At 39.2% G+C, this 19,374-nt stretch overlaps 1 protein-coding gene across 1 annotated transcript; it reads right to left on the bottom strand.

Annotated features, from left to right (window-relative positions):
- Positions 1 to 1,829: 1,829 nt before the first annotated feature.
- Positions 1,830 to 15,412, bottom strand: LOC107571146 (histone deacetylase 9-B-like). The gene is made up of 6 exons (XM_016257432.1): positions 15,284 to 15,412; positions 14,935 to 15,041; positions 9,903 to 10,025; positions 7,842 to 7,992; positions 4,098 to 4,315; positions 1,830 to 2,200 (listed from the first exon to the last, which is right to left on the bottom strand). The coding sequence occupies exons 3-6, from the start codon at positions 9,981 to 9,983 to the stop codon at positions 1,862 to 1,864; spliced, it is 789 nt and encodes a 262-aa protein (XP_016112918.1). The 5' UTR covers positions 9,984 to 10,025; positions 14,935 to 15,041; positions 15,284 to 15,412; the 3' UTR covers positions 1,830 to 1,861.
- Between the last annotated feature and the right edge of the window lie 3,962 nt (positions 15,413 to 19,374).

Genomic DNA, 19,374 nt, shown 5'->3' with positions numbered 1-19,374 from the left:
TACGGCAATTTAATTTATAATTCTCAGCAGCTTCAGAACAAACAGTATGAGACATATATTTGATTTATTTGAGCTCTCGTACATATATCCGAGAACCTTTCAAGAACTGCACTTAGGAACATTCTTACAAACTTCTAGAGTTTATCTTAAGGAACTTTTTGACTTCTTTCTTAAGAAGATTTCGGTGAATCCGGCCTCTGGATGACAGCAGGGCATAGCAATCATTGCCTTTTAGTAATAAATCCCATCTCTTCCATGTTCATGTGAGTTTTTGTCTGTGATCGTGAAAAGAAATGAGCGACCTAATCGTTTTCATTGCAACAAGTGTTTTCCGCAATTGTAGGTACGCCACTAAATTGTATTGTGTGTACATTGACATTGGTCATTGGTCGACCACCAGAAACAAGACAAAAAAACAGCAACAGTTTCACAATAAGGGCATTGTTTAGCATCATATCCGACAGACGTTTAAACAGCAGCAGAAAAGCTCGCTAGCATCATTTCCTCTGGTCACATGACAAGCAGCTGCTGCGCTACTGTTTGTTTAATGTGGGGGTAAAATGAAGCTCTGTGGTCATCGCTTTTCTTTATTTAGCTTCACACACATCAACAACAACAAGCGAGAGGGGAGATCACAGCAGAGACAGAGGTCAGAGGTCACGGACAGTGTCACACTAACAGGGCTGAGGACGGACAGAAGACAGACAAGCACATGTTCACTCTCATACCTGCCCACTTTCTCTTTCCTTTCAGTATTTCACTTCACTTTCATCCATTCTTACCACTCGCTGTCTCGCTTTCTTCGGCTGAACCTCAAATAAATGTCCAGGTCACATTTCACTCACATCTGACTTTATTTTGCTTAGAGTAAATGGAACTTCTTCGGTAAGATTTAAGATTGGTTTTGCATTGTGATGACAATCACTCAAGCCGTTCCCCCCAAATCTTAATGTTATATTATTGGTAGTGTTTTTGCACAGTGGCAATATTTGTTCTAAATATCTGAATTGAATTTATCAAATAAAAAAATAAAAAATTGTGATTTTTTTTTTTTTTTTTTTTTTTTTTTTTTTTTTTTTTTTTTTTTTTTTTTTTACTGTATTACAGTCATTCTTGACCACATTTTTAAGCATTGTAATGGATCTGAACAAGCTTTTTGAAAAATAATATGAAACCCAAAATTAATGTTCTTTATGGTATTTTTGCATGATTTGAGTATTTGTTCTAAATATCTGTCTTTAATGCTTAAATAAACATAAAATGTAGTCATTTTACTGTATTACAGTAAATTACAGTCTGAACATTTTTCTTTCATTTTTTTTAAATTGTGTAACGCAAAATGAATGTTATATTATTTGTACTATTTATGGCAGTATTTGTTCTAAATATTAGACTTTGATTAATGCTTAAACTAAATTTAGTATTTTTTACTGTATTACAGTAAATTACACTTTGATTTAATTTTTTTTAATTCGTAATGCAAAATTAATATTATATTATGTGGCATTTTGCACCATGATTAATTTATGCTTAATTAAAAAATATATATATTATTTTTACTGTAATACAGTAAGTCCAGTGTCTCAGTATTGTAATGAATCTGAGCATTTTGCTTTCAAGTTAAAAACTGTATAATAATCATTTTAATTAAGAATATTAAAAAAGTGTCACAATGCAAAAAAAACTGTAAAGCTATGTTTTCTTTAAGCAAAAATATTTTGTAATATTTTATAAAATGTTATTAAAAACAAATAACTTTATTTATTTAAATAAATTAATAAAATATGACCTAAACATTTTTTTGACAAGTTTTGTGCGATTCAGCCCTTCCTTCCTTCCTTTCCTCATTTCTTTCTCTTTTTCAAACATCAGTTTCCGTCATGTTTTCCAGACAGTGTTCGGTGTCTCTTGGCTTCACCTGCGCTGAACTCTCCTCCTGTTCTTCACCTGTGTGTCTCCGTGTGTCCCGTCTCTCTGGCTCTCTCTCTCCGTCCTCAGGCTCAGTTTTGAGGCGGATGACTCTGGCGAGGGCGGCCGCGGGTTCACTCGGAGAGTTTCTGAAGCTGCGGCTGCGTATGACTCCAGCAGGGGGCAACGGGATCTCCGCAGACGCTCCCTCTTCTTCCTCCTCCTCCTCCTCCTCCTCCTCCTCTAGATGGGTGCTGGGGTTCCTCAGCTGCTCGATGGACTGAGACAGAACCTACAGAACAAACACCAGAGAGAATGAGAGAAAAGTAAAGCGTTTTATAGTTTGTATCATCACTCACAAAGCTACATGGAATGAGTAGCTCAGTGCTTTAAATACACATATGACTTTATTAATTAATTTATTAGATTTTCTGACTTTTTAAAACCTAATTGGTTGGTTTGTTTGGTTCATATGGAGAAAATGATTTGGAAAAGTAATTTTAGCCATCACAATTGCGCTGCATTGTTATTCCAGCATTAACTGCATTAATAAATGTCAAAATGAATTAAAAGTGACACATTAACATGATCCTATGGAATTTATAGTAATAACAACAACAACAATAATATTAATCACACACACACACACACACACACACATATATATATATATATATATATATATATATATATATATATGAATAATTATTATTAATATTAATCATATTTTATCCTTAATGATTATTTATTTTAATGCTACTATTACTGTAATTCTACTTTTGTCATTTATTTATAAAGTTTGTTAAATTTACTTAATTCAGTTTTTTTTAATTAAGTCGTTGGCTCACGCGACCTAAATTGTATTTAGTCGCTGTTAGGAAACTCTCCTAAAAACCTTAGAAATAAGTTTTTTTTTATGGTACATTTCAGACATGTACTGTAAATCTATAACACAATGATAAATCATGACGGTCCTTTTGTTTTGATGCCATACAGTCCATTAAAGGGGTCATATGATGTTGCAAAAAAGAACATTATTTGGTGTAATGAAATGTGTTTATACAGTTTAAGGTTCAAAAAAACATTATTTTCCACATACTGTACATTATTGTTTCTCCTCTATGCCCCGCCTTTCTGAAACGCGTACATTTTTACAAAGCTCATCGGTCTGAAAAGCGAGGTGTGCTCTGATTGGCCAGCTATCCAGTGCGTTGTGATTGGCCGAATACCTCAAGCATGTGACTGAAATCTTAAGCCCCTTACCATACTGTGATGATGCCCTGTCCGGCTGGAGCATGTCCTCTTTTGGAAGACCAAACAAAGTAGTTTCGCTTTCACTATGAAACACAGCGTCTTCACGACATGGCGGCGGCAGCAGTAACAATACTCCAGCGAGAATCAAAGTTACGCCTTCTTTCTTTGCGTGAACATTTGGGCGGCGTTATGCAAATCTTCCCACATAGTGACGTAGACATGTGGGGGCGTGTTAGAACGAGCCATTTTAGGGGGGGGTGGACGAGGCTTAACTTTTATAAAGAATATCTCTTTGGATTTGAGACTTTAGTCTTTGCAACTTTACAGATCTTCTTTACGCACCAAGAGCTTGTAACACTCCAAAGAGAAAGGAACAATTGAAATCGCATCATATGATTAAATTATCCTAGCGATCTATGCTTTCCTCTTTTTAAAAAATGCAGTTTCTCATGTAATATGTGATGTTTTAGTGCTTTTTAAGACCCACACTTTTTCTAAAAGTTGCCAAATAAAGGAAAAATGTTGAATGTTTGAATGCAGGTCTAACAGTTAAATGTGTTAAAAGCCCTAGTAAAACATCCTGCTGGGAATAGAATAAAACAAAACAACATTTTTGGAAAATAAAGATTATTTTTTTCATGATTCTTAATTTTTAAAAAAAACTTAAAAAAACAAAATGTTTATACTCGTTACAATACTAAGAAATTGCAAGGGAATTACTATAATATTTTATTTTATATATCCTGTACATTTTTGGCAAGTTTAATGAGATTCAGCCCTTCATTTCTTTATTCTTCTTTTAAACACCAGTTCAATTCAAATAAAGGCCCGATCTTGTGTTTTCTCTTCCCGTTCGGGGGTTGCCTCACAGAATGCTTGGTGGAGCTGTGTGTTAGATGTTAGATGATTGATGTTAGATGAGTAAGGTGAGATACCTGGCTGATGTGGACGTGCTGGTGAAGCTGTTTCTGTTTCTCCATGAAGTTGTGGTGCTGTTGCTGCAGCACGAGCTGAGCCAGTGTGCTCTGTGGCAGCGGCGCCGACTGCGTCCGGTTCAGGGGTCGGTGCCGCGGTAACCTGCTGCGAGAACTCACAGACGGACGCTCCTTCAGCACCAGAGGAGACGAGGACAGCACAGGAACACTACCTGTGACTGAGAGAGAGAGAGACATATGAATTACACATCTGAGACTCGTAAAAATAAAAATAAAAGAAAGTAAATTTAAAAATTACACTAAATAAAAAATCTTTAATGTTTAAATGCAAGTCCAAATATTAAATGTGCTAAAAGCACATTCTATTATTATAGAATAAATAAATAATAATAAAGAATACACACACACACACACACACACAGATATATATATATATATATATATATATATATATATACACTGTATATATAATAGTGTTGTCAAATGATTAATCACGATTAATCGCATCCAAAATAAAAGTTTTTGTTTACATAATATGTGTACTGTGTATTTTTATATATGTGACCCTGGACCACAAAACCAGTCATAAGGGTCCAATTTTTTTAAATTGAGATTTATAGATCACATTGAAGCTGAATAAATAAGCTTCCCATTGATGTATGGTTTGTTAGGATAGGATAATATTTGGCAGAGATACAGCTATTTGAAAATCTAGAAATCTGAGGGTGCAAAAAAATCTAAATATTGAGAAAATCGTCTTTAAAGTTGTCCAAATGAAGTGCTTAGCAATGCATATTACTAATCCAGAATTACGTTTTAATATAATTTTGGCATAAAAGAAAAACCGGCGCAGCCCGCCTCCGTCCCTGCCAAGCCCGTGAAGCGCCAGGGCAGGCGGCGTGCCTGAGACGTGCGACCCGGAGCTCTTGGATCCTGCTCTTCAGGAGATGGTGACCGCACCACTCCTTCCCCCGGAGGAGGGCCGAGTGGAGAATCTTTTGTTCCCGTTTGTTTCTGTTCCCCCACTGGCTACCCAGCCGGTGGTACCCAAAACTTCAATAAAAGAGCAGTTTCCTTGGCCTCCGGGTCCCAAGAGGGTGAGGATGGCATGGCAGTGCACGAGACCCAGTCTCCACACGGCCATCCCCCTCTCCTTTCGCCTATGCCAAATATGCGTTTCCCGCAGTGAGCCTTCTCGCACAGACACTGTGCAAGGTCAGGGAGGACGAGGAGCAGGTCCTCTTGGTAGCGCCATATTGGCCCAGTCGGACTTGGTTCCCCGAACTGATGCTCCTCGCGACAGCCCCTCCTTGGCGAATTCCTCTGAGGAGGGATCTCCTTTCTCAGAGAGGGGGCAACCTCTGGCACCCGCGTCCAGACTTGTGGGACACGGAGTTACTAGGTGGGCTACCTCCAGCGGTAGTAAACACCATCACTTCAGCCAGGGCCCCATCTACTAGACACGCTTACAGGCTGAAGTGGAACCTGTTCGTCGATTGGTGCTCTTCCCGCCGCGAAGACCCCCGTAGATGCCCGATCGGAGTCGTGCTTTCTTTCCTGCAGGATGGGTTGGAGCGAAGACTGTCTCCCTCCACCCTTAAAGTGTATGTTGTCAGACGGTAAGTCTTTGGAAAAGCACGACTTGGTCATCAGGTTTCTCAGAGGGGCAAGGAGGTTAAATCCTCAGCGCCCTCACCTGTTACCCTCTTGGGATCTCCCCTCGGTCCCTTCGAGCCTCTGCAGTCGGTAGAGCTTAAGTTTCCGTCGTTGAAGACAGTGCTCCTAACCGCATTGGCCTCGGTCAAGAGGGTAGGGGACCTGCAGGCATTTTCTGTCGACGATTCGTGCCTAGAATTCAGAACGGGTAACTCTCACGTTGTCCTGAGACCCCGGCCCGGATATGTGCCCAAAGTTCCCACCACGCCTTTCAGGGATCAGGTGGTGAACTTGCAAGCGCTGCCCCGGGAGGAGGCAGACCCAGCCATCGCTCTGCTCTGTCCCGTGCGCGCTCTGCACATTTACATGGACCGTACGCGGAGCTTCAGGACCTCAGACCAGCTCTTTGTCTGCTTTGGAGGTCAGCAGAAGGGAAAGGCTGTCTCCAAACAAAGACTTGCCCACTGGTTAGTGGAGGCTATAGTCTTAGCTTACCAGGCCCAATGGTTACCGTGCCCCCTCGGAGTGAGAGCTCACTCTACGAGAGGAGTGGCATCTTCTTGGGCATTGGCGCGGGGCGCCTCGATAGCAGACATCTGTAGAGCTGCCGGCTGGGCGACGCCTAACACGTTTGCGAGATTCTATAATCTCCGTGTAGAGCCCGTGTCCTCTCGTGTACTCGCCTCAGGTAGGCAGTAACACTGGACCCTCTCGGTGTCGATCACACTTGCTGATCGGCGGGTTGAGGCTACCGCAGGGATTTCCATATGTAGCACTGCCCTGAGCCAGTCCATATGTGTATTCCACATAATACCTCATATGCGCAGGATGTGGCTTCCGTAGCGTTCCCAACTGGGTACACTTTCCCAGTATTATCCAATGTACCACTGTATGGAACAGCAGTGGTGGACACCTCTGCCTAGCCGCTGTCCTATCTTCCGCCCCAGCTGGTGTGGGGGACTTGCCGGCTTCCGCAGGGCACTGGAGGGGGTCAGCAATAGCATTTTCCATACGGATCCCAATTCGTCAGTCACGACTGACGTAACGTAGAACGTGACTGACTGAAAGAGAACGTCTCGGTTACTTGTGTAACCCTTGTTCCCTGAAGGGACAGTCGCCACAGTTGCTGTACCACCGCTGTACGGCCGGGGCGCATAGTCTCGGCTCCTCAGCGAAAAACTGATGTGCTCTCCTTTTATACCCGCGCTGCGGGGCGGGGTGCGCGGGGCGAAACATGCATGCCATCTGTCATTGGCTTGTTTAGTTTACACTCGAAGGTGATTGGACTCTCGGGCGAGATCCCAATTCGACGACTGACGTAACGTCTCCGTTCCCTCCTTCAGGGAACGAGGGTTACACAAGTAACCGAGACGTTTCCTTTTCATAACCTTTTCTTTCACAGACTAGATCTAAATTTCAGTTTAGTGTGCTGTATTATTTTATGTAGATTTGTAATTTAAATAGTTAGCATCTTGACTGCATTTAATGAAAATAAAACAAAAATAATCAGTACACAGTAAAACTGAAATGGTGCAAAATGGAGTGAATTGCTAACAATGATATAAAAATAAAATAAGGATTTAACAGACAGAAGTAGCATTACAGTAATAGTAACATTAAAAAAACAACAATAAAGTCACAATTAGGCCAAAATTACTTTCCACATCATTATATATACTGTGTGTGTGTGTGTGTGAGTATAATAGTGTAAACAAAAACTTTTATTTTGTATGGGATTAATCGCGATTAATCGTTTGACAGCACTATATATATATATATCGCATCCAAAATAAAAGTTTTTGTTAACATTTAATATGTATGTGTACTGTGTATATTTAATATGTATATATAAATAAATACACACACATACAGTATATATTTTGATGTTTACATGTCTATATTTATATTCATATAATTTATATTATAAATAAATATATTTAATACTTCATTTAATGTTTATTTTATTTCAAGTAAAGAATGTTTTTTATGGTTTTAGTTTTAGTAAACAATAGTAACTCTCTGATGTTCTGTGTTTCGTTGATCACTGTCACTTTAAGAGAGTGAGCACTTCCTGTGTGCTCTGCTCACCAGGTGACATCATCCTCTGCTGTCTCTGCTCCTTCAGCAGGAGGTGTTGCAGGAGCGCCTGCTGCCCGTTGCTCACTTTAGCCTCCATCGAGACGGGAGACGCGGCGGCTGTGAGACCTTCTGTGCTCCGATCCTTCAGCGCCGTTCCCGTCTGAAAGAGACAGATCGCACAAACACTTTTAATATTCAACCTTTTCCTATTTTTTGCATTTAGACACAAATTTCCACTCAAGCATGAGCGAGACTTACATAACACCAGCATATGAAATATTAATAACTGTGCTTTTTTAAAACACATCCAGTCGGCGTTCGCGTCTGGCGTCGTCCATAATTTGCCCTTTATTATCGAGCCGCATTTAGAGCTCCCTAGTGAGTCATTCAGCTATTTTAAAATGTGAAAGTGTTGAAAGTATTCGGTAAGAGTGATCCGTGCTTTGATTTTCTGGCATGTTACGCGCTTTCCTGACAGCATTTCTTTAAGTTTTTAACAGCCAGTGATGAACGAGATGCTAAACTCACGCCTTGAAACCCTAAACCGAGGGCCTGTTTATCTAAGGGCTAAAGATCCCACGGGTCAGGGGTCACGAGGCCCATCCACACAAGCACTCAGTGAAAGCAGAAAATGAGACGTGCTCCTAAACCCTCCGCAAACAGCAACTCATCTCTGTGAAAACACGGCACATCTCTGCGCTCTATAACGAGGATCGTCTCAGCGCTGTCTCCTAACACACGGCACATTCCTCATACAGTATTTTGTGCTTTCACCGCATATAGATGCGACTCTATGTCTCACTGTCTCCTAAAAATACCTTGCTTTTTCTGCAGGATCTATTCATATCTGTTGCGCAGCAGAAGAAGAGCCGGCGATGCTGCTTTTGTCTTTAGGCCTCATATTTCTCAGAGGTTGCTCTTTCAAAGCTCATGAGACCTTGTCTCCAGATTGTTCTCTTCTTGAACGAGCTGAAAGTTTTCATACAGTAAGAGTATAGAATTATATAATGAATGTGGAAAGCAGCAGGGTACAGTATTTGATGAAAAATGTCTGAGCTCAAAGTGAGATCTCTGACTTTTCATTGCATACTTGTTTATCTTGTGAACTCTTGAGTGCAGTTTGAGACATTAGTTCTGAATGTTCTCTAGTGGTTTCTAGGGTGTTGCTAGGGTGTTCTATGTGATTTAGTGTGTTGCTAAGTGGTTCTGTATGATTGCTTGGGTGCTCTGAATGTTTCCAGAAGGTTGCTTGGGTGTTCTAGTGGTTGCTAGTGTGTTGTGAATGGTTTTTAGTGTTGCTATGCAGTTCTGGATGGTTGCTAGTGTTCTTAAATGTCTCTAGGGGTTGCTAAGTGGTTGCTAGGGTGTTGTGAATGGGTTTCATGAGTTACTCTGCAATTCAGTATATTTTCTAAGATGTTCTGAATGTTCTCTAGTGGTTGCTATATTGTTGCTAGGATGTTGCTGGCATGCTTCGTGTAAATAGACATTAAAGAGATCTATTATTTTTTTTTCATTCCTGCAGGATCTGAGTGATTGTTGACATCTCTAGAGGAGATTAGGGGGAAATCAGAGAAACAGAAGGTTAATCTTGATGCTCTTAAGGAGAAGAAAATGTAGATGTTAATTCAGATGTAATTCTATGATTATTAATTTAATTTTATAATAATTTTAGTTTAGCCGTCGGGCTAGTTTTTGCGGTGTGTTACACACGTCAGCAGAAGTTCGGCGAGAGAGAGATTTCTCTAATTGCATTACGCGAAAATGTGCAAATATTGCAAATACTTTAGCGTCCTCATTAGCTTCCCGCCTCCCATGCTAGAAATGCCGCTCGGGGCGGTTCGAGTAGAACTGAAAGGGTACATGTTCAAGCGCAGCTTTTTGACCCAGTTGCAGGCGACGTTAGGCGAGAAAACGGTCGGCTTTCATCGCCGCTAGTTCTTTGATCCTGCCTTGATGTGTCCCGGCCTTAATGTAGTTCAGAACCACATTATATATAACAAGCATTTCGAGGTCTTTGTATTTGTGTCTATGCAGAGTTTGATGTGTCTGTGATGGACAGGAACTTACACAGATGTGTGCATGAGCAGGGTGCAGAGCCAGCGTGAGGTTTGGCAGAGAGGGGGATGTGTAGAGATTCAACAGGGACATGGACCCGTTCGTCTGTAGGACACCCCCCTGAGACAGACAGCGCTGGAGGAGAGACAGACAGAAAGCATTACATCTTACGTAACGCAGCCGAACACAAACACAGCAACAACAGTACAGCATGAGATCGAGAACATCTGAAGAAGGAGAACCAGTAGATCTCCCATATCAATGTCCTAACCTTGCGTAAGCATTCAGAGGAACAGATTTATATATTGACACATGAACTTGCTCACTGCAGCAGTCAATCCGTGTATGTGTGTGTGTGCATGCTTTAACTAGGTGTGATGTGACAAAATCACAGCCAGAATGCATTCCAGAATTTATTAATGTGTAAAATTAAAAGGAATGGAATTTTGGAGCGATGGGATTTTCACTTTATCCCTTTAACGCTTGATGGTTTCTAGAGTATTGCTATGCAGTTGCAAGGGTGTTCTAGGTGGTGGCTAGCATATTGTAAATGTTTTAGTGTGTTGCTATGCAGTTAAGATAGTTGCTAGGGTGTTCTGAAAGTTCTCTAGTGGTTGGTAGGTGGTTGCTAGGGGGTTGCGAATGATTTTTAGGGTGCTTGGGTGTTCTGAGTGTTCTCTAGGTTTTGCTAGGGTGTTACCAGCTAGTTTTTATAGTGTTGCTAGGGTGTTGCCAAGTGGTTGTAATAGTGTTCTATGTGGCTGCTAGGGCACTGTGAGAGGATTTTGTGTGTTGCTGGGTGGTTGCTAGGGTGTTATGAATGTTTGCCAGTGGTTGTTAGGGTGTTGCCAGGTGGTTGCTACAATGTTCTATTTGGTTGCTAGGATGTAAATGGTTCTTGTGTGTTGCTGTGTAGTTCTGGGAGGTTGCCAGGGTGTTCTGAATGTTTTCTAGTGGTTGGAAGGGTGTTGCCAGGTAGTTATTATCGTGTTCTATTGGCTGCTAGGATGTTGTGAATGTTTTTTGCGTGTTGCTATATGTAGTTCTGGGTGGTTGCTAGGGTGTTCTGAATGTTCTCTAGGGGTTGCTAGGGTGTTTCCAGGTGAATGTTACAGTGTTCTATTTGGTTGCTAGGATGTTCCCAGCTGGTTGTTATAGTGTTGTATTTGGTTGCTAAGGTGTTGCCAGGTGGTTGTTATAGCATTCTATTGGTTGCTGGGATGTTGTGAAATGTTTTTTGCGTGTTGCTATATGTAGTTCTGGGTGGTTGCTAGGGTGTTCTGAATGTTCTCTAGGGGTTGCTAGGGTGTTTCCAGGTGGTTGTTATAGTGTTGTATTTGGTTGCTAAGGTGTTGCCAGGTGGTTGTTATAGCATTCTATTGGCTGCTGGGATGTTGTGAATGGTATTTGTGTGTTGCTATGTAGTTCTGGGTGGTTGCTAGGGTGTTGCCAGCTGAATGTTATAGTGTTCTATTTGGTTTCTAAGGTGTTACCAGGTGGTTGTTATAGCATTCTATTGGCTGCTGGGATGTTGTGAATGGTATTTGTGTGTTGCTATGTAGTTCTGGGTGGTTGCTAGGGTGTTGCCAGCTGAATGTTATAGTGTTCTATTTGGTTTCTAAGGTGTTACCAGGTGGTTGTTATAGCATTCTATTGGCTGCTGGGATGTTGTGAATGGTATTTGTGTGTTGCTATGTAGTTCTGGGTGGTTGCTAGGGTGTTGCCAGCTGAATGTTATAGTGTTCTATTTGGTTGCTAAGGTGTTGCCAGGTGGTTGTTATAGTGTTCTATGTGGCTGATAGAGTGTTGTCAGTGGTTTTCTATTGTGTTGCTGTTCTGTCCCTTAGTAGTTTCTATGTGGTTTCTAAGGTATTGTGAATGGTTTTCATGCTATGCAGTTCTGTATGGTTGCTAGGCTGTTCTGAATGTTATCCAGTAGTTGCCAGGTGGTTTCTAGAGTGTTTTGGGCAGCTGTATCAGTTAACAGTGTGAGTGTTAATGATATTTTTTAGGGTGCTTGGGTGTTCTGAGTGTTCTCTAGGTTTTGCTAGGGTGTTACCAGCTAGTTTTTATAGTGTTGCTAGGGTGTTGCCAAGTGGTTGTAATAGTGTTCTATGTGGCTGCTAGGGCACTGTGAGAGGATTTTGTGTGTTACTGGGTGGTTGCTAGGGTGTTATGAATGTTTGCCAGTGGTTGTTAGGGTGTTGCCAGGTGGTTGCTACAATGTTCTATTTGGTTGCTAGGATGTAAATGGTTCTTGTGTGTTGCTGTGTAGTTCTGGGAGGTTGCCAGGGTGTTCTGAATGTTTTCTAGTGGTTGGAAGGGTGTTGCCAGGTAGTTATTATCGTGTTCTATTGGCTGCTAGGATGTTGTGAATGTTTTTTGCGTGTTGCTATATGTAGTTCTGGGTGGTTGCTAGGGTGTTCTGAATGTTCTCTAGGGGTTGCTAGGGTGTTTCCAGGTGGTTGTTATAGTGTTGTATTTGGTTGCTAAGGTGTTGCCAGGTGGTTGTTATAGCATTCTATTGGCTGCTGGGATGTTGTGAATGGTATTTGTGTGTTGCTATGTAGTTCTGGGTGGTTGCTAGGGTGTTGCCAGCTGAATGTTATAGTGTTCTATTTGGTTGCTAAGGTGTTGCCAGGTGGTTGTTATAGTGTTCTATGTGGCTGATAGAGTGTTGTCAGTGGTTTTCTATTGTGTTGCTGTTCTGTCCCTTAGTAGTTTCTATGTGGTTTCTAAGGTATTGTGAATGGTTTTCATGCTATGCAGTTCTGTATGGTTGCTAGGGTGTTCTGATGTTATGAATGTTATCCAGTAGTTGCCAGGTGGTTTCTAGAGTGTTTTGGGTAGCTGTATCAGTTAACAGTGTGAGTGTTAATGATATGATGTCATCTTTAGGTCATAGTTTTGAAGCTCATGAAGTAGTGAAGTCTCCCGCTGTAGGGCTGTGAGGATGAACTCAGTCGGCTGTGTGCCTGCAGGAGGAGAGGAGAGGAGCGTTCTGGCCCACGGCCCGTGAGGAAATGCTTGGGCAGAACTTCACAGCAGAAACAAACCTCACCATCCCAGAGCCCCTCACCCCCTTCCCCAGCCACCAGCACAGCCAAAACCACAGCGGAAAAGAGCTGTCACAGTTAGTTCAGCACAGCACCGCCATACACACACACACACACCTCAAACTCCATCTAACTCTTCTACATGCTGCACTGATGTTCTGATGTGATTTTAAAGGCGGTGTTTGTTTGTCATGCTGATGGTACAAGCGCCCCGGGACGGGGTCTGTGTACTCTCAGCTCCAAACAATGGATCATTGGGGGCCCGACTCCTTCACCCCATAGTCTGATAAGTGTAACGAGACGTGGGACCGTGACCGTTTTATTTAGTTTTAGTTTTGTGGGCTGTATGCTTCAGTTCTCAAGAATGCAATCAAAGGAATAGAACTGCACGCAAGTGCATGAAACTCTGATCCACAGCTGCCGCTGTGCTGAAGACTACTAACCTGTTTGTTAAGAGAGGATTCATTCTGACTTTACAAGCAAAATATTTCACAAAAACAACAGTTCGACTCCGGTCTTCCCATATATATATATATATATATATATATATATATATATATATGCATATATTTTGGTGGCCGAATCAAATTAAATTTACAAAAGATTAAAAAAAAACCACAAAAGATACAAAGAAAGCATATTAAATGCAAGTAAAGTGTCTGCTTTAATGTTTCGAATAACTTTTGTGAAAATAAAATGTTAAAACAATAAATGGGTAAAACAATGTTCCATTGTCATTCAGCATAACAGATATATTTATGTAAAAACAAAACAATACATTTATTCTGGCCTGTACTTATTAAAATATATAAATAAGTGAATAACACACACACACACACCTCAAACTCCATCTAACTCTTCTACATGCTGCACTGATGTTCTGATGTGATTTTAAAGGCGGTGTTTGTTTGTCATGCTGATGGTACAAGCGCCCCGGGACGGGGTCTGTGTACTCTCAGCTCCAAACAATGGATCATTGGGGGCCCGACTCCTTCACCCCATAGTCTGATAAGTGTAACGAGACGTGGGACCGTGACCGTTTTATTTAGTTTTAGTTTTGTGGGCTGTATGCTTCAGTTCTCAAGAATGCAATCAAAGGAATAGAACTGCACGCAAGTGCATGAAACTCTGATCCACAGCTGCCGCTGTGCTGAAGACTACTAACCTGTTTGTTAAGAGAGGATTCATTCTGACTTTACAAGCAAAATATTTCACAAAAACAACAGTTCATTAAAAAGCTCAGAGAAATGCTTATGCAATATTTGTTTGCCAATTTGCCACTTGCTTTGATATTTTGTTAACCAATGTCATGAAATTCAGACATTTTTATTAATACTTGTTGCCCACAATTTCGTAATTTCTCATGTGACGAGGTTAGTCATAACAGAAGCCATATAGAGGTTTTGTAGAGTGGCAAAAATCGCCTGTTTAATTTGGGTGTATATACTATATGGGGAATAATCTATATATATATATATATATATATATATATATATATATATATATATATATATGCATATATTTTGGTGGCCGAATCAAATTAAATTTACAAAAGATTAAAAAAAAACCACAAAAGATACAAAGAAAGCATATTAAATGCAAGTAAAGTGTCTGCTTTAATGTTTCGAATAACTTTTGTGAAAATAAAATGTTAAAACAATAAATGGGTAAAACAATGTTCCATTGTCATTCAGCATAACAGATATATTTATGTAAAAACAAAACAATACATTTATTCTGGCCTGTACTTATTAAAATATATAAATAAGTGAATAAAATACTAAACTACTACTAAATTGTATTCTATTTTCATTGATTAAAAAGTTCTTGATGACAAATGGGTGAAACCTAATTGTTTGAAGGATAGTGGTAAATATTGGTAAAGATTTTAAATTACAATTAATTAGTTTTTAATGTAAAAATATACATTATATATGTACCCCTTAAATTGAGTTTAAATGTAGAAGAAAGTTGAGCATATTTGGTACCTGTATTTGAGTGGTGCTGGACCGGTATGACGTGCCGTTCTCATTGTTGCACAAGCCAATGGGTGAGCTCGGTCCAGAACCTGCAGGGCTCTCATTGGCTGATGAATCTAGAGGGGAGGAGATCAGGAAATAAAACAAAAAGAGAGACACCAGCGGTCAGCTCTGATAGTGACTGTGAGCTCCGCCCACAGCTGAAGCTCATTGGTCTGTCTATCAAACATCAGATGTATGTCCTGATTGGCTGAGATTCTATCTCTTCACATACACTAGTCTGCTGCAGATGACTGTTTTCTGATATAAGGGCTGTTTTTCTGTGTTTCAGGTTGCAGGTAGATGGTCGTTTGCTCACCTGTTAGTTCGAGAGTTCGTTTTTTCAGCAGCGTAACGAGGACGCTGCCGTCTCTGCGGCGTATCGGTCCACTTCGTCTCTCAGAAACCTTCTGCTTGAGTCTGGAGCGCACCTTCAGATTGGGCTCAGACGCTGAGAGGAGAGACAAAACTGATTAGGTTAGTCATTATTACAAACAGTTTAACTCTTTTTTCTTTCAGTAAATGAGACTTAAAGTCATTTTTATTCTCAAGATGTATCTAGATTGAGGAATGTTTAGATATTTGTACTGGTAGACAATGATAAAAACTTAAAATAAAATAAAACGGCTCTCTGGGCATTGTTAAAAAATGTCACATGAGACAATTCAATTTATTTTATGACCTGTCAAATATAGATATAAAATGTAAAAAATTTAAATTAATGTAAAAATAAAAAAAAAAGAATAGAGATCTCAACGCACATGTACACATATACAAGTCTTCTACACAGAACCTGCTGAGTGAATGTGTGGTGCACTGAGGAATTCTGGGATATCTAGCAGCTGTAATGAGGTAAGAAGTGGAAGATCAATTCCACCGTTCATCTGGAGGACATTAAAAGTGTCTCCACTGGCTGTAGGAGTCCAGGACCTGCCAGCCTGCCAACCACAAACCTCCACGGTAGCCGTGTTTAAACCAACACTGAGATATCGGCACCGACAGATAGAGCAAGAGCGAGGGAGGGAGAGAGATTTGGCTATAAAAAAAGGGGAAATCCTCCTTTTTTGTCCCAAAATTCCCTGGATTTTCCTCAGGCTGCGATGGAAAGCCAGCCGCCCGATTGACGCCACCTACCGCCGGTCTGACCGCTGAGTGGGCATCGAACATACACACATCAGGAGCCCGACGTGATTACAACACACTGTGGCCTGAGAGCAGAGATGAAACGAGATGAGGAATATGAAAATAAACACACACACACTCACTTCCTATTGGCAAGACTGAGTCGTGAGAATATACTACAGTGTTAAAAATGTATAATAAAATAAACATTTATAACTTTAAATAAGTAAATAAATAACATTTATAATAAAAATAAAATGAAATGAAATTGACTACCCCTAAAAGATAACTTGTTGACAAAAAAAACTCGAATAAACTCCAAAAGATAACTTAAATAAAATAAAATGTATGACAAAATGATACAATTGAAATTAAATGTAATCGTATTTATAAAAAATAATAATTAAAATAAAAATATTTTTTAATTATTAAAAATTAAAGAAAAAAAAACAACAACTACAACCTACCTAAAAGATAATAAAATAAGATAATAATATTGATTATATAAAATAATCAAATATAACAAAATAAAAAATTGAAATTTAATACAATTGTATTTATATATAAAATAATAATTATATAAAAATATTATATATATATGTATGTATGTATATATTAAATATAAATGTATTTATAATAAAATAAAATCCAAGTGTTGCCTATCCCTAAAAGATAACCTGTTGATGAAAAACAGTTTATGAATAATTTAAAAATAGAATACAAATTCTATTCAAATTCTAGCCCTAAAAGATCACTTAAAAAAGTAAACAAAATAATGAAATAAAATGAATTACAAATAAAATGTAATATAAAAAATAACATAAACGCAACAAACAAACGTAACGTACCAAAAAATAAACGTAATATAATTATATTTATAATAATATACAATCATCAAAAATAAAATCCGCATACGGAAAAATAGGCCACAATTTTCCAGAGGCTACATATAAAGTGCAAAGGTTTGGCTTAACCTTTCAAAGAAAGGCTTGACCCTTCATCAGTGCCAAAAGAAACTTTTTTGCACTTAATTTGTGGCATCTGGATAATAAATTCATATGTGCGCTTTGGCCTATTTTTTCATACGCGGATCTTATTTTTATTATTTTGAACTTGTGTCTGGCGCTATGCTTTTCCAGTCTCTTCATTAAAAATATACAATAAAATAATTTTATAAAAATGTTTACAAAATCATAAAGTAAAATATAATTGTGTTTATAATGAAAATAAAATTTAAAAAACGACTACATCCTACCCCGAAAAAAATGGGTTGACAAAAGAAAGTTTGTGAATCATTTAAAAACAAAATTCTACCCTAAAAGATAACTTAAATTTAAAAATTAAACTAAATAAACAATATAAACATAAGATAAAATGGAATTAAATTCAAATTGAAATTAAGTATTATTGTATTCATAATAAAACAAAAACATGAATGTGAATGTGTTTGACTGCACAATCATGCATATAGTTCAAGGATGAGGAAGATTGAATGTTTCTGGAGTTTTTACTGTAACCCTTCAGTCCTACGGCTCTCGTTCGGGGAAAACCCAACATGCAGAAAAATGTTACAAGCAATTAAAGAACCCCACCCTACATAAGTTGATTAATTAATACAATTAAAGACGGCTGCATGACAAAAAAAGGCCGATCGTAATGAAAAGGACGCTTTGAGTTTCAGGAGCACTTGGACGAGATTACAGCGATGCTCAAATACTGTAATTTACTCTCTCTGACACATGATGAATAAGAGCTATTAGAAAAATACCGCAAAAATATTTACCAAGCAATTAGCTGGAAGGATTTACACGTTTTTAATTGGTAGGGAAAATACGCAGAGCGGGCGGCATGTTTATGTTGGGGACAGTCATTAAAGGGCATTTTCAGCACAGCCCGACTCAAACTTCCTTACACCAACACCTGCGGGACGGAGGGACACCTGCCAGGCTTTATTTAGCTGCTGCTGGCCGCTTCCATATGTACATTACCACATGCTTCTTATCTCAGCTCACTTACAGCTTCAATCTGCAACTGTGTGTTTCATCTAGAATTTAGAAGTCAGTGGTGTCTAATACCAAGATAACAGTTTTACTGTAGTAAAAAATACATTTTTCTTACAGTTCTTATGTACCTCGTACCTGCCAGTACGAGACTCGAACCTGCAACCTTTAGGTTATGAGTCCGACTCTCTAACCATTAGGCCACAACTTCCCCAAATAGGGGATATCCCCAAAATATATTTAAACAATAACAAAAAAATATGAACATAAGTATAAGAAGATATGTATATTAGTGCTGTCAAACAATTCATTGTGATTAATGGCATCCAAAATAAAAGTTTTGTTTACATTTAATATATGTGTGTACTGTATATATTTGTTACGTATATATAAATACACACACATGCATGTATATATTTAAGGAAAAAAGTTTATATATTAAATGTACTTATATATAATATAAATTACATGAATATAAATATATGTAAATATTTTCTAAGTATATACTGTATGTGTGTGCATTTGCATATACATAATATATATACACAGTACACACACATATTATGTAAACCAAAACTTTTTTTTTGGATGCGACAGATCATTTTGACAGCACTTATAATATAAAATATAAATATAATATATATATGTATATTTCAAAAGCTGAAAATATGTATTTTTGCTGTATGGCTTCAGTGTGTGTTTGTGTGATTTTTCACCGGTTTTGTGGTCCAGCAGGTGTAAAAATGCAGCACAGCTCTCTTTAGCAACAAACATCTAGAGCACAAATGCTGCATGCTGACACACACACACACACACGCTCAACACTGATGCTTCAAACTAACAATGCGGTTTTGTTCAGATCACTAGTAGTAGTAACAGTGGTGCTTGCACTAGCAGTACTGGAGCGTCTCTCCTGCTGTTCTCTTTCCTTACACAAACAGACCTGTCGCCTGCACCTCACCAGCACTTAGAGTCCCGCCCCCTTCACACCTGTCAATCATTCGGCAGTGAAGTCCTGACCGGGGCAAAGAACAAAAGCTACCTTCATGATCGCCCGCCACCCCCGATCCGAGCGGGAATCTAATGGGAATGAGGCCTCAAAACAGTGTTGCCAAGTCCACTGTTTTCCCGTGGAACTGGGCTTCTTTTATACTGTTGCTGTAGGTTGTTGGGGAGTTTGAAACGAAGTTGATAGCCAATTTGCCACGAGATGCAATTGAGCTAGTTTAGACTGTGATTGGGTCAGTTTTGAGTAGCAGTTTTGCTGGTTTTGTTAAGTAGACCTGGC

Source organism: Sinocyclocheilus grahami, unplaced genomic scaffold (genome assembly GCF_001515645.1).
Source record: "Sinocyclocheilus grahami isolate Dianchi unplaced genomic scaffold, SAMN03320097.WGS_v1.1 scaffold1553.1, whole genome shotgun sequence".
Taxonomy (NCBI): Eukaryota; Metazoa; Chordata; class Actinopteri; order Cypriniformes; family Cyprinidae; genus Sinocyclocheilus; species Sinocyclocheilus grahami.
Note: the sequence above shows the minus strand (reverse complement) of the source record. Positions and strands in the feature narration are given on the sequence as shown.

Bases quoted from the DNA above. Each gene is read 5' to 3' on its own strand.
- LOC107571146 (XM_016257432.1), bottom strand. From the start codon at position 9,983: ATGTCCCTGTTGAATCTCTACACATCCCCCTCTCTGCCAAACCTCACG. The intron at 7,993-9,902 runs GTAAGTTCCTGT...TGTCTCTTTCAG, and splicing joins CTGCTCATGCACACATCTGT to ACGGGAACGGCGCTGAAGGA. The intron at 2,201-4,097 runs GTATCTCACCTT...TTTGTTCTGTAG, and splicing joins AGCACGTCCACATCAGCCAG to GTTCTGTCTCAGTCCATCGA.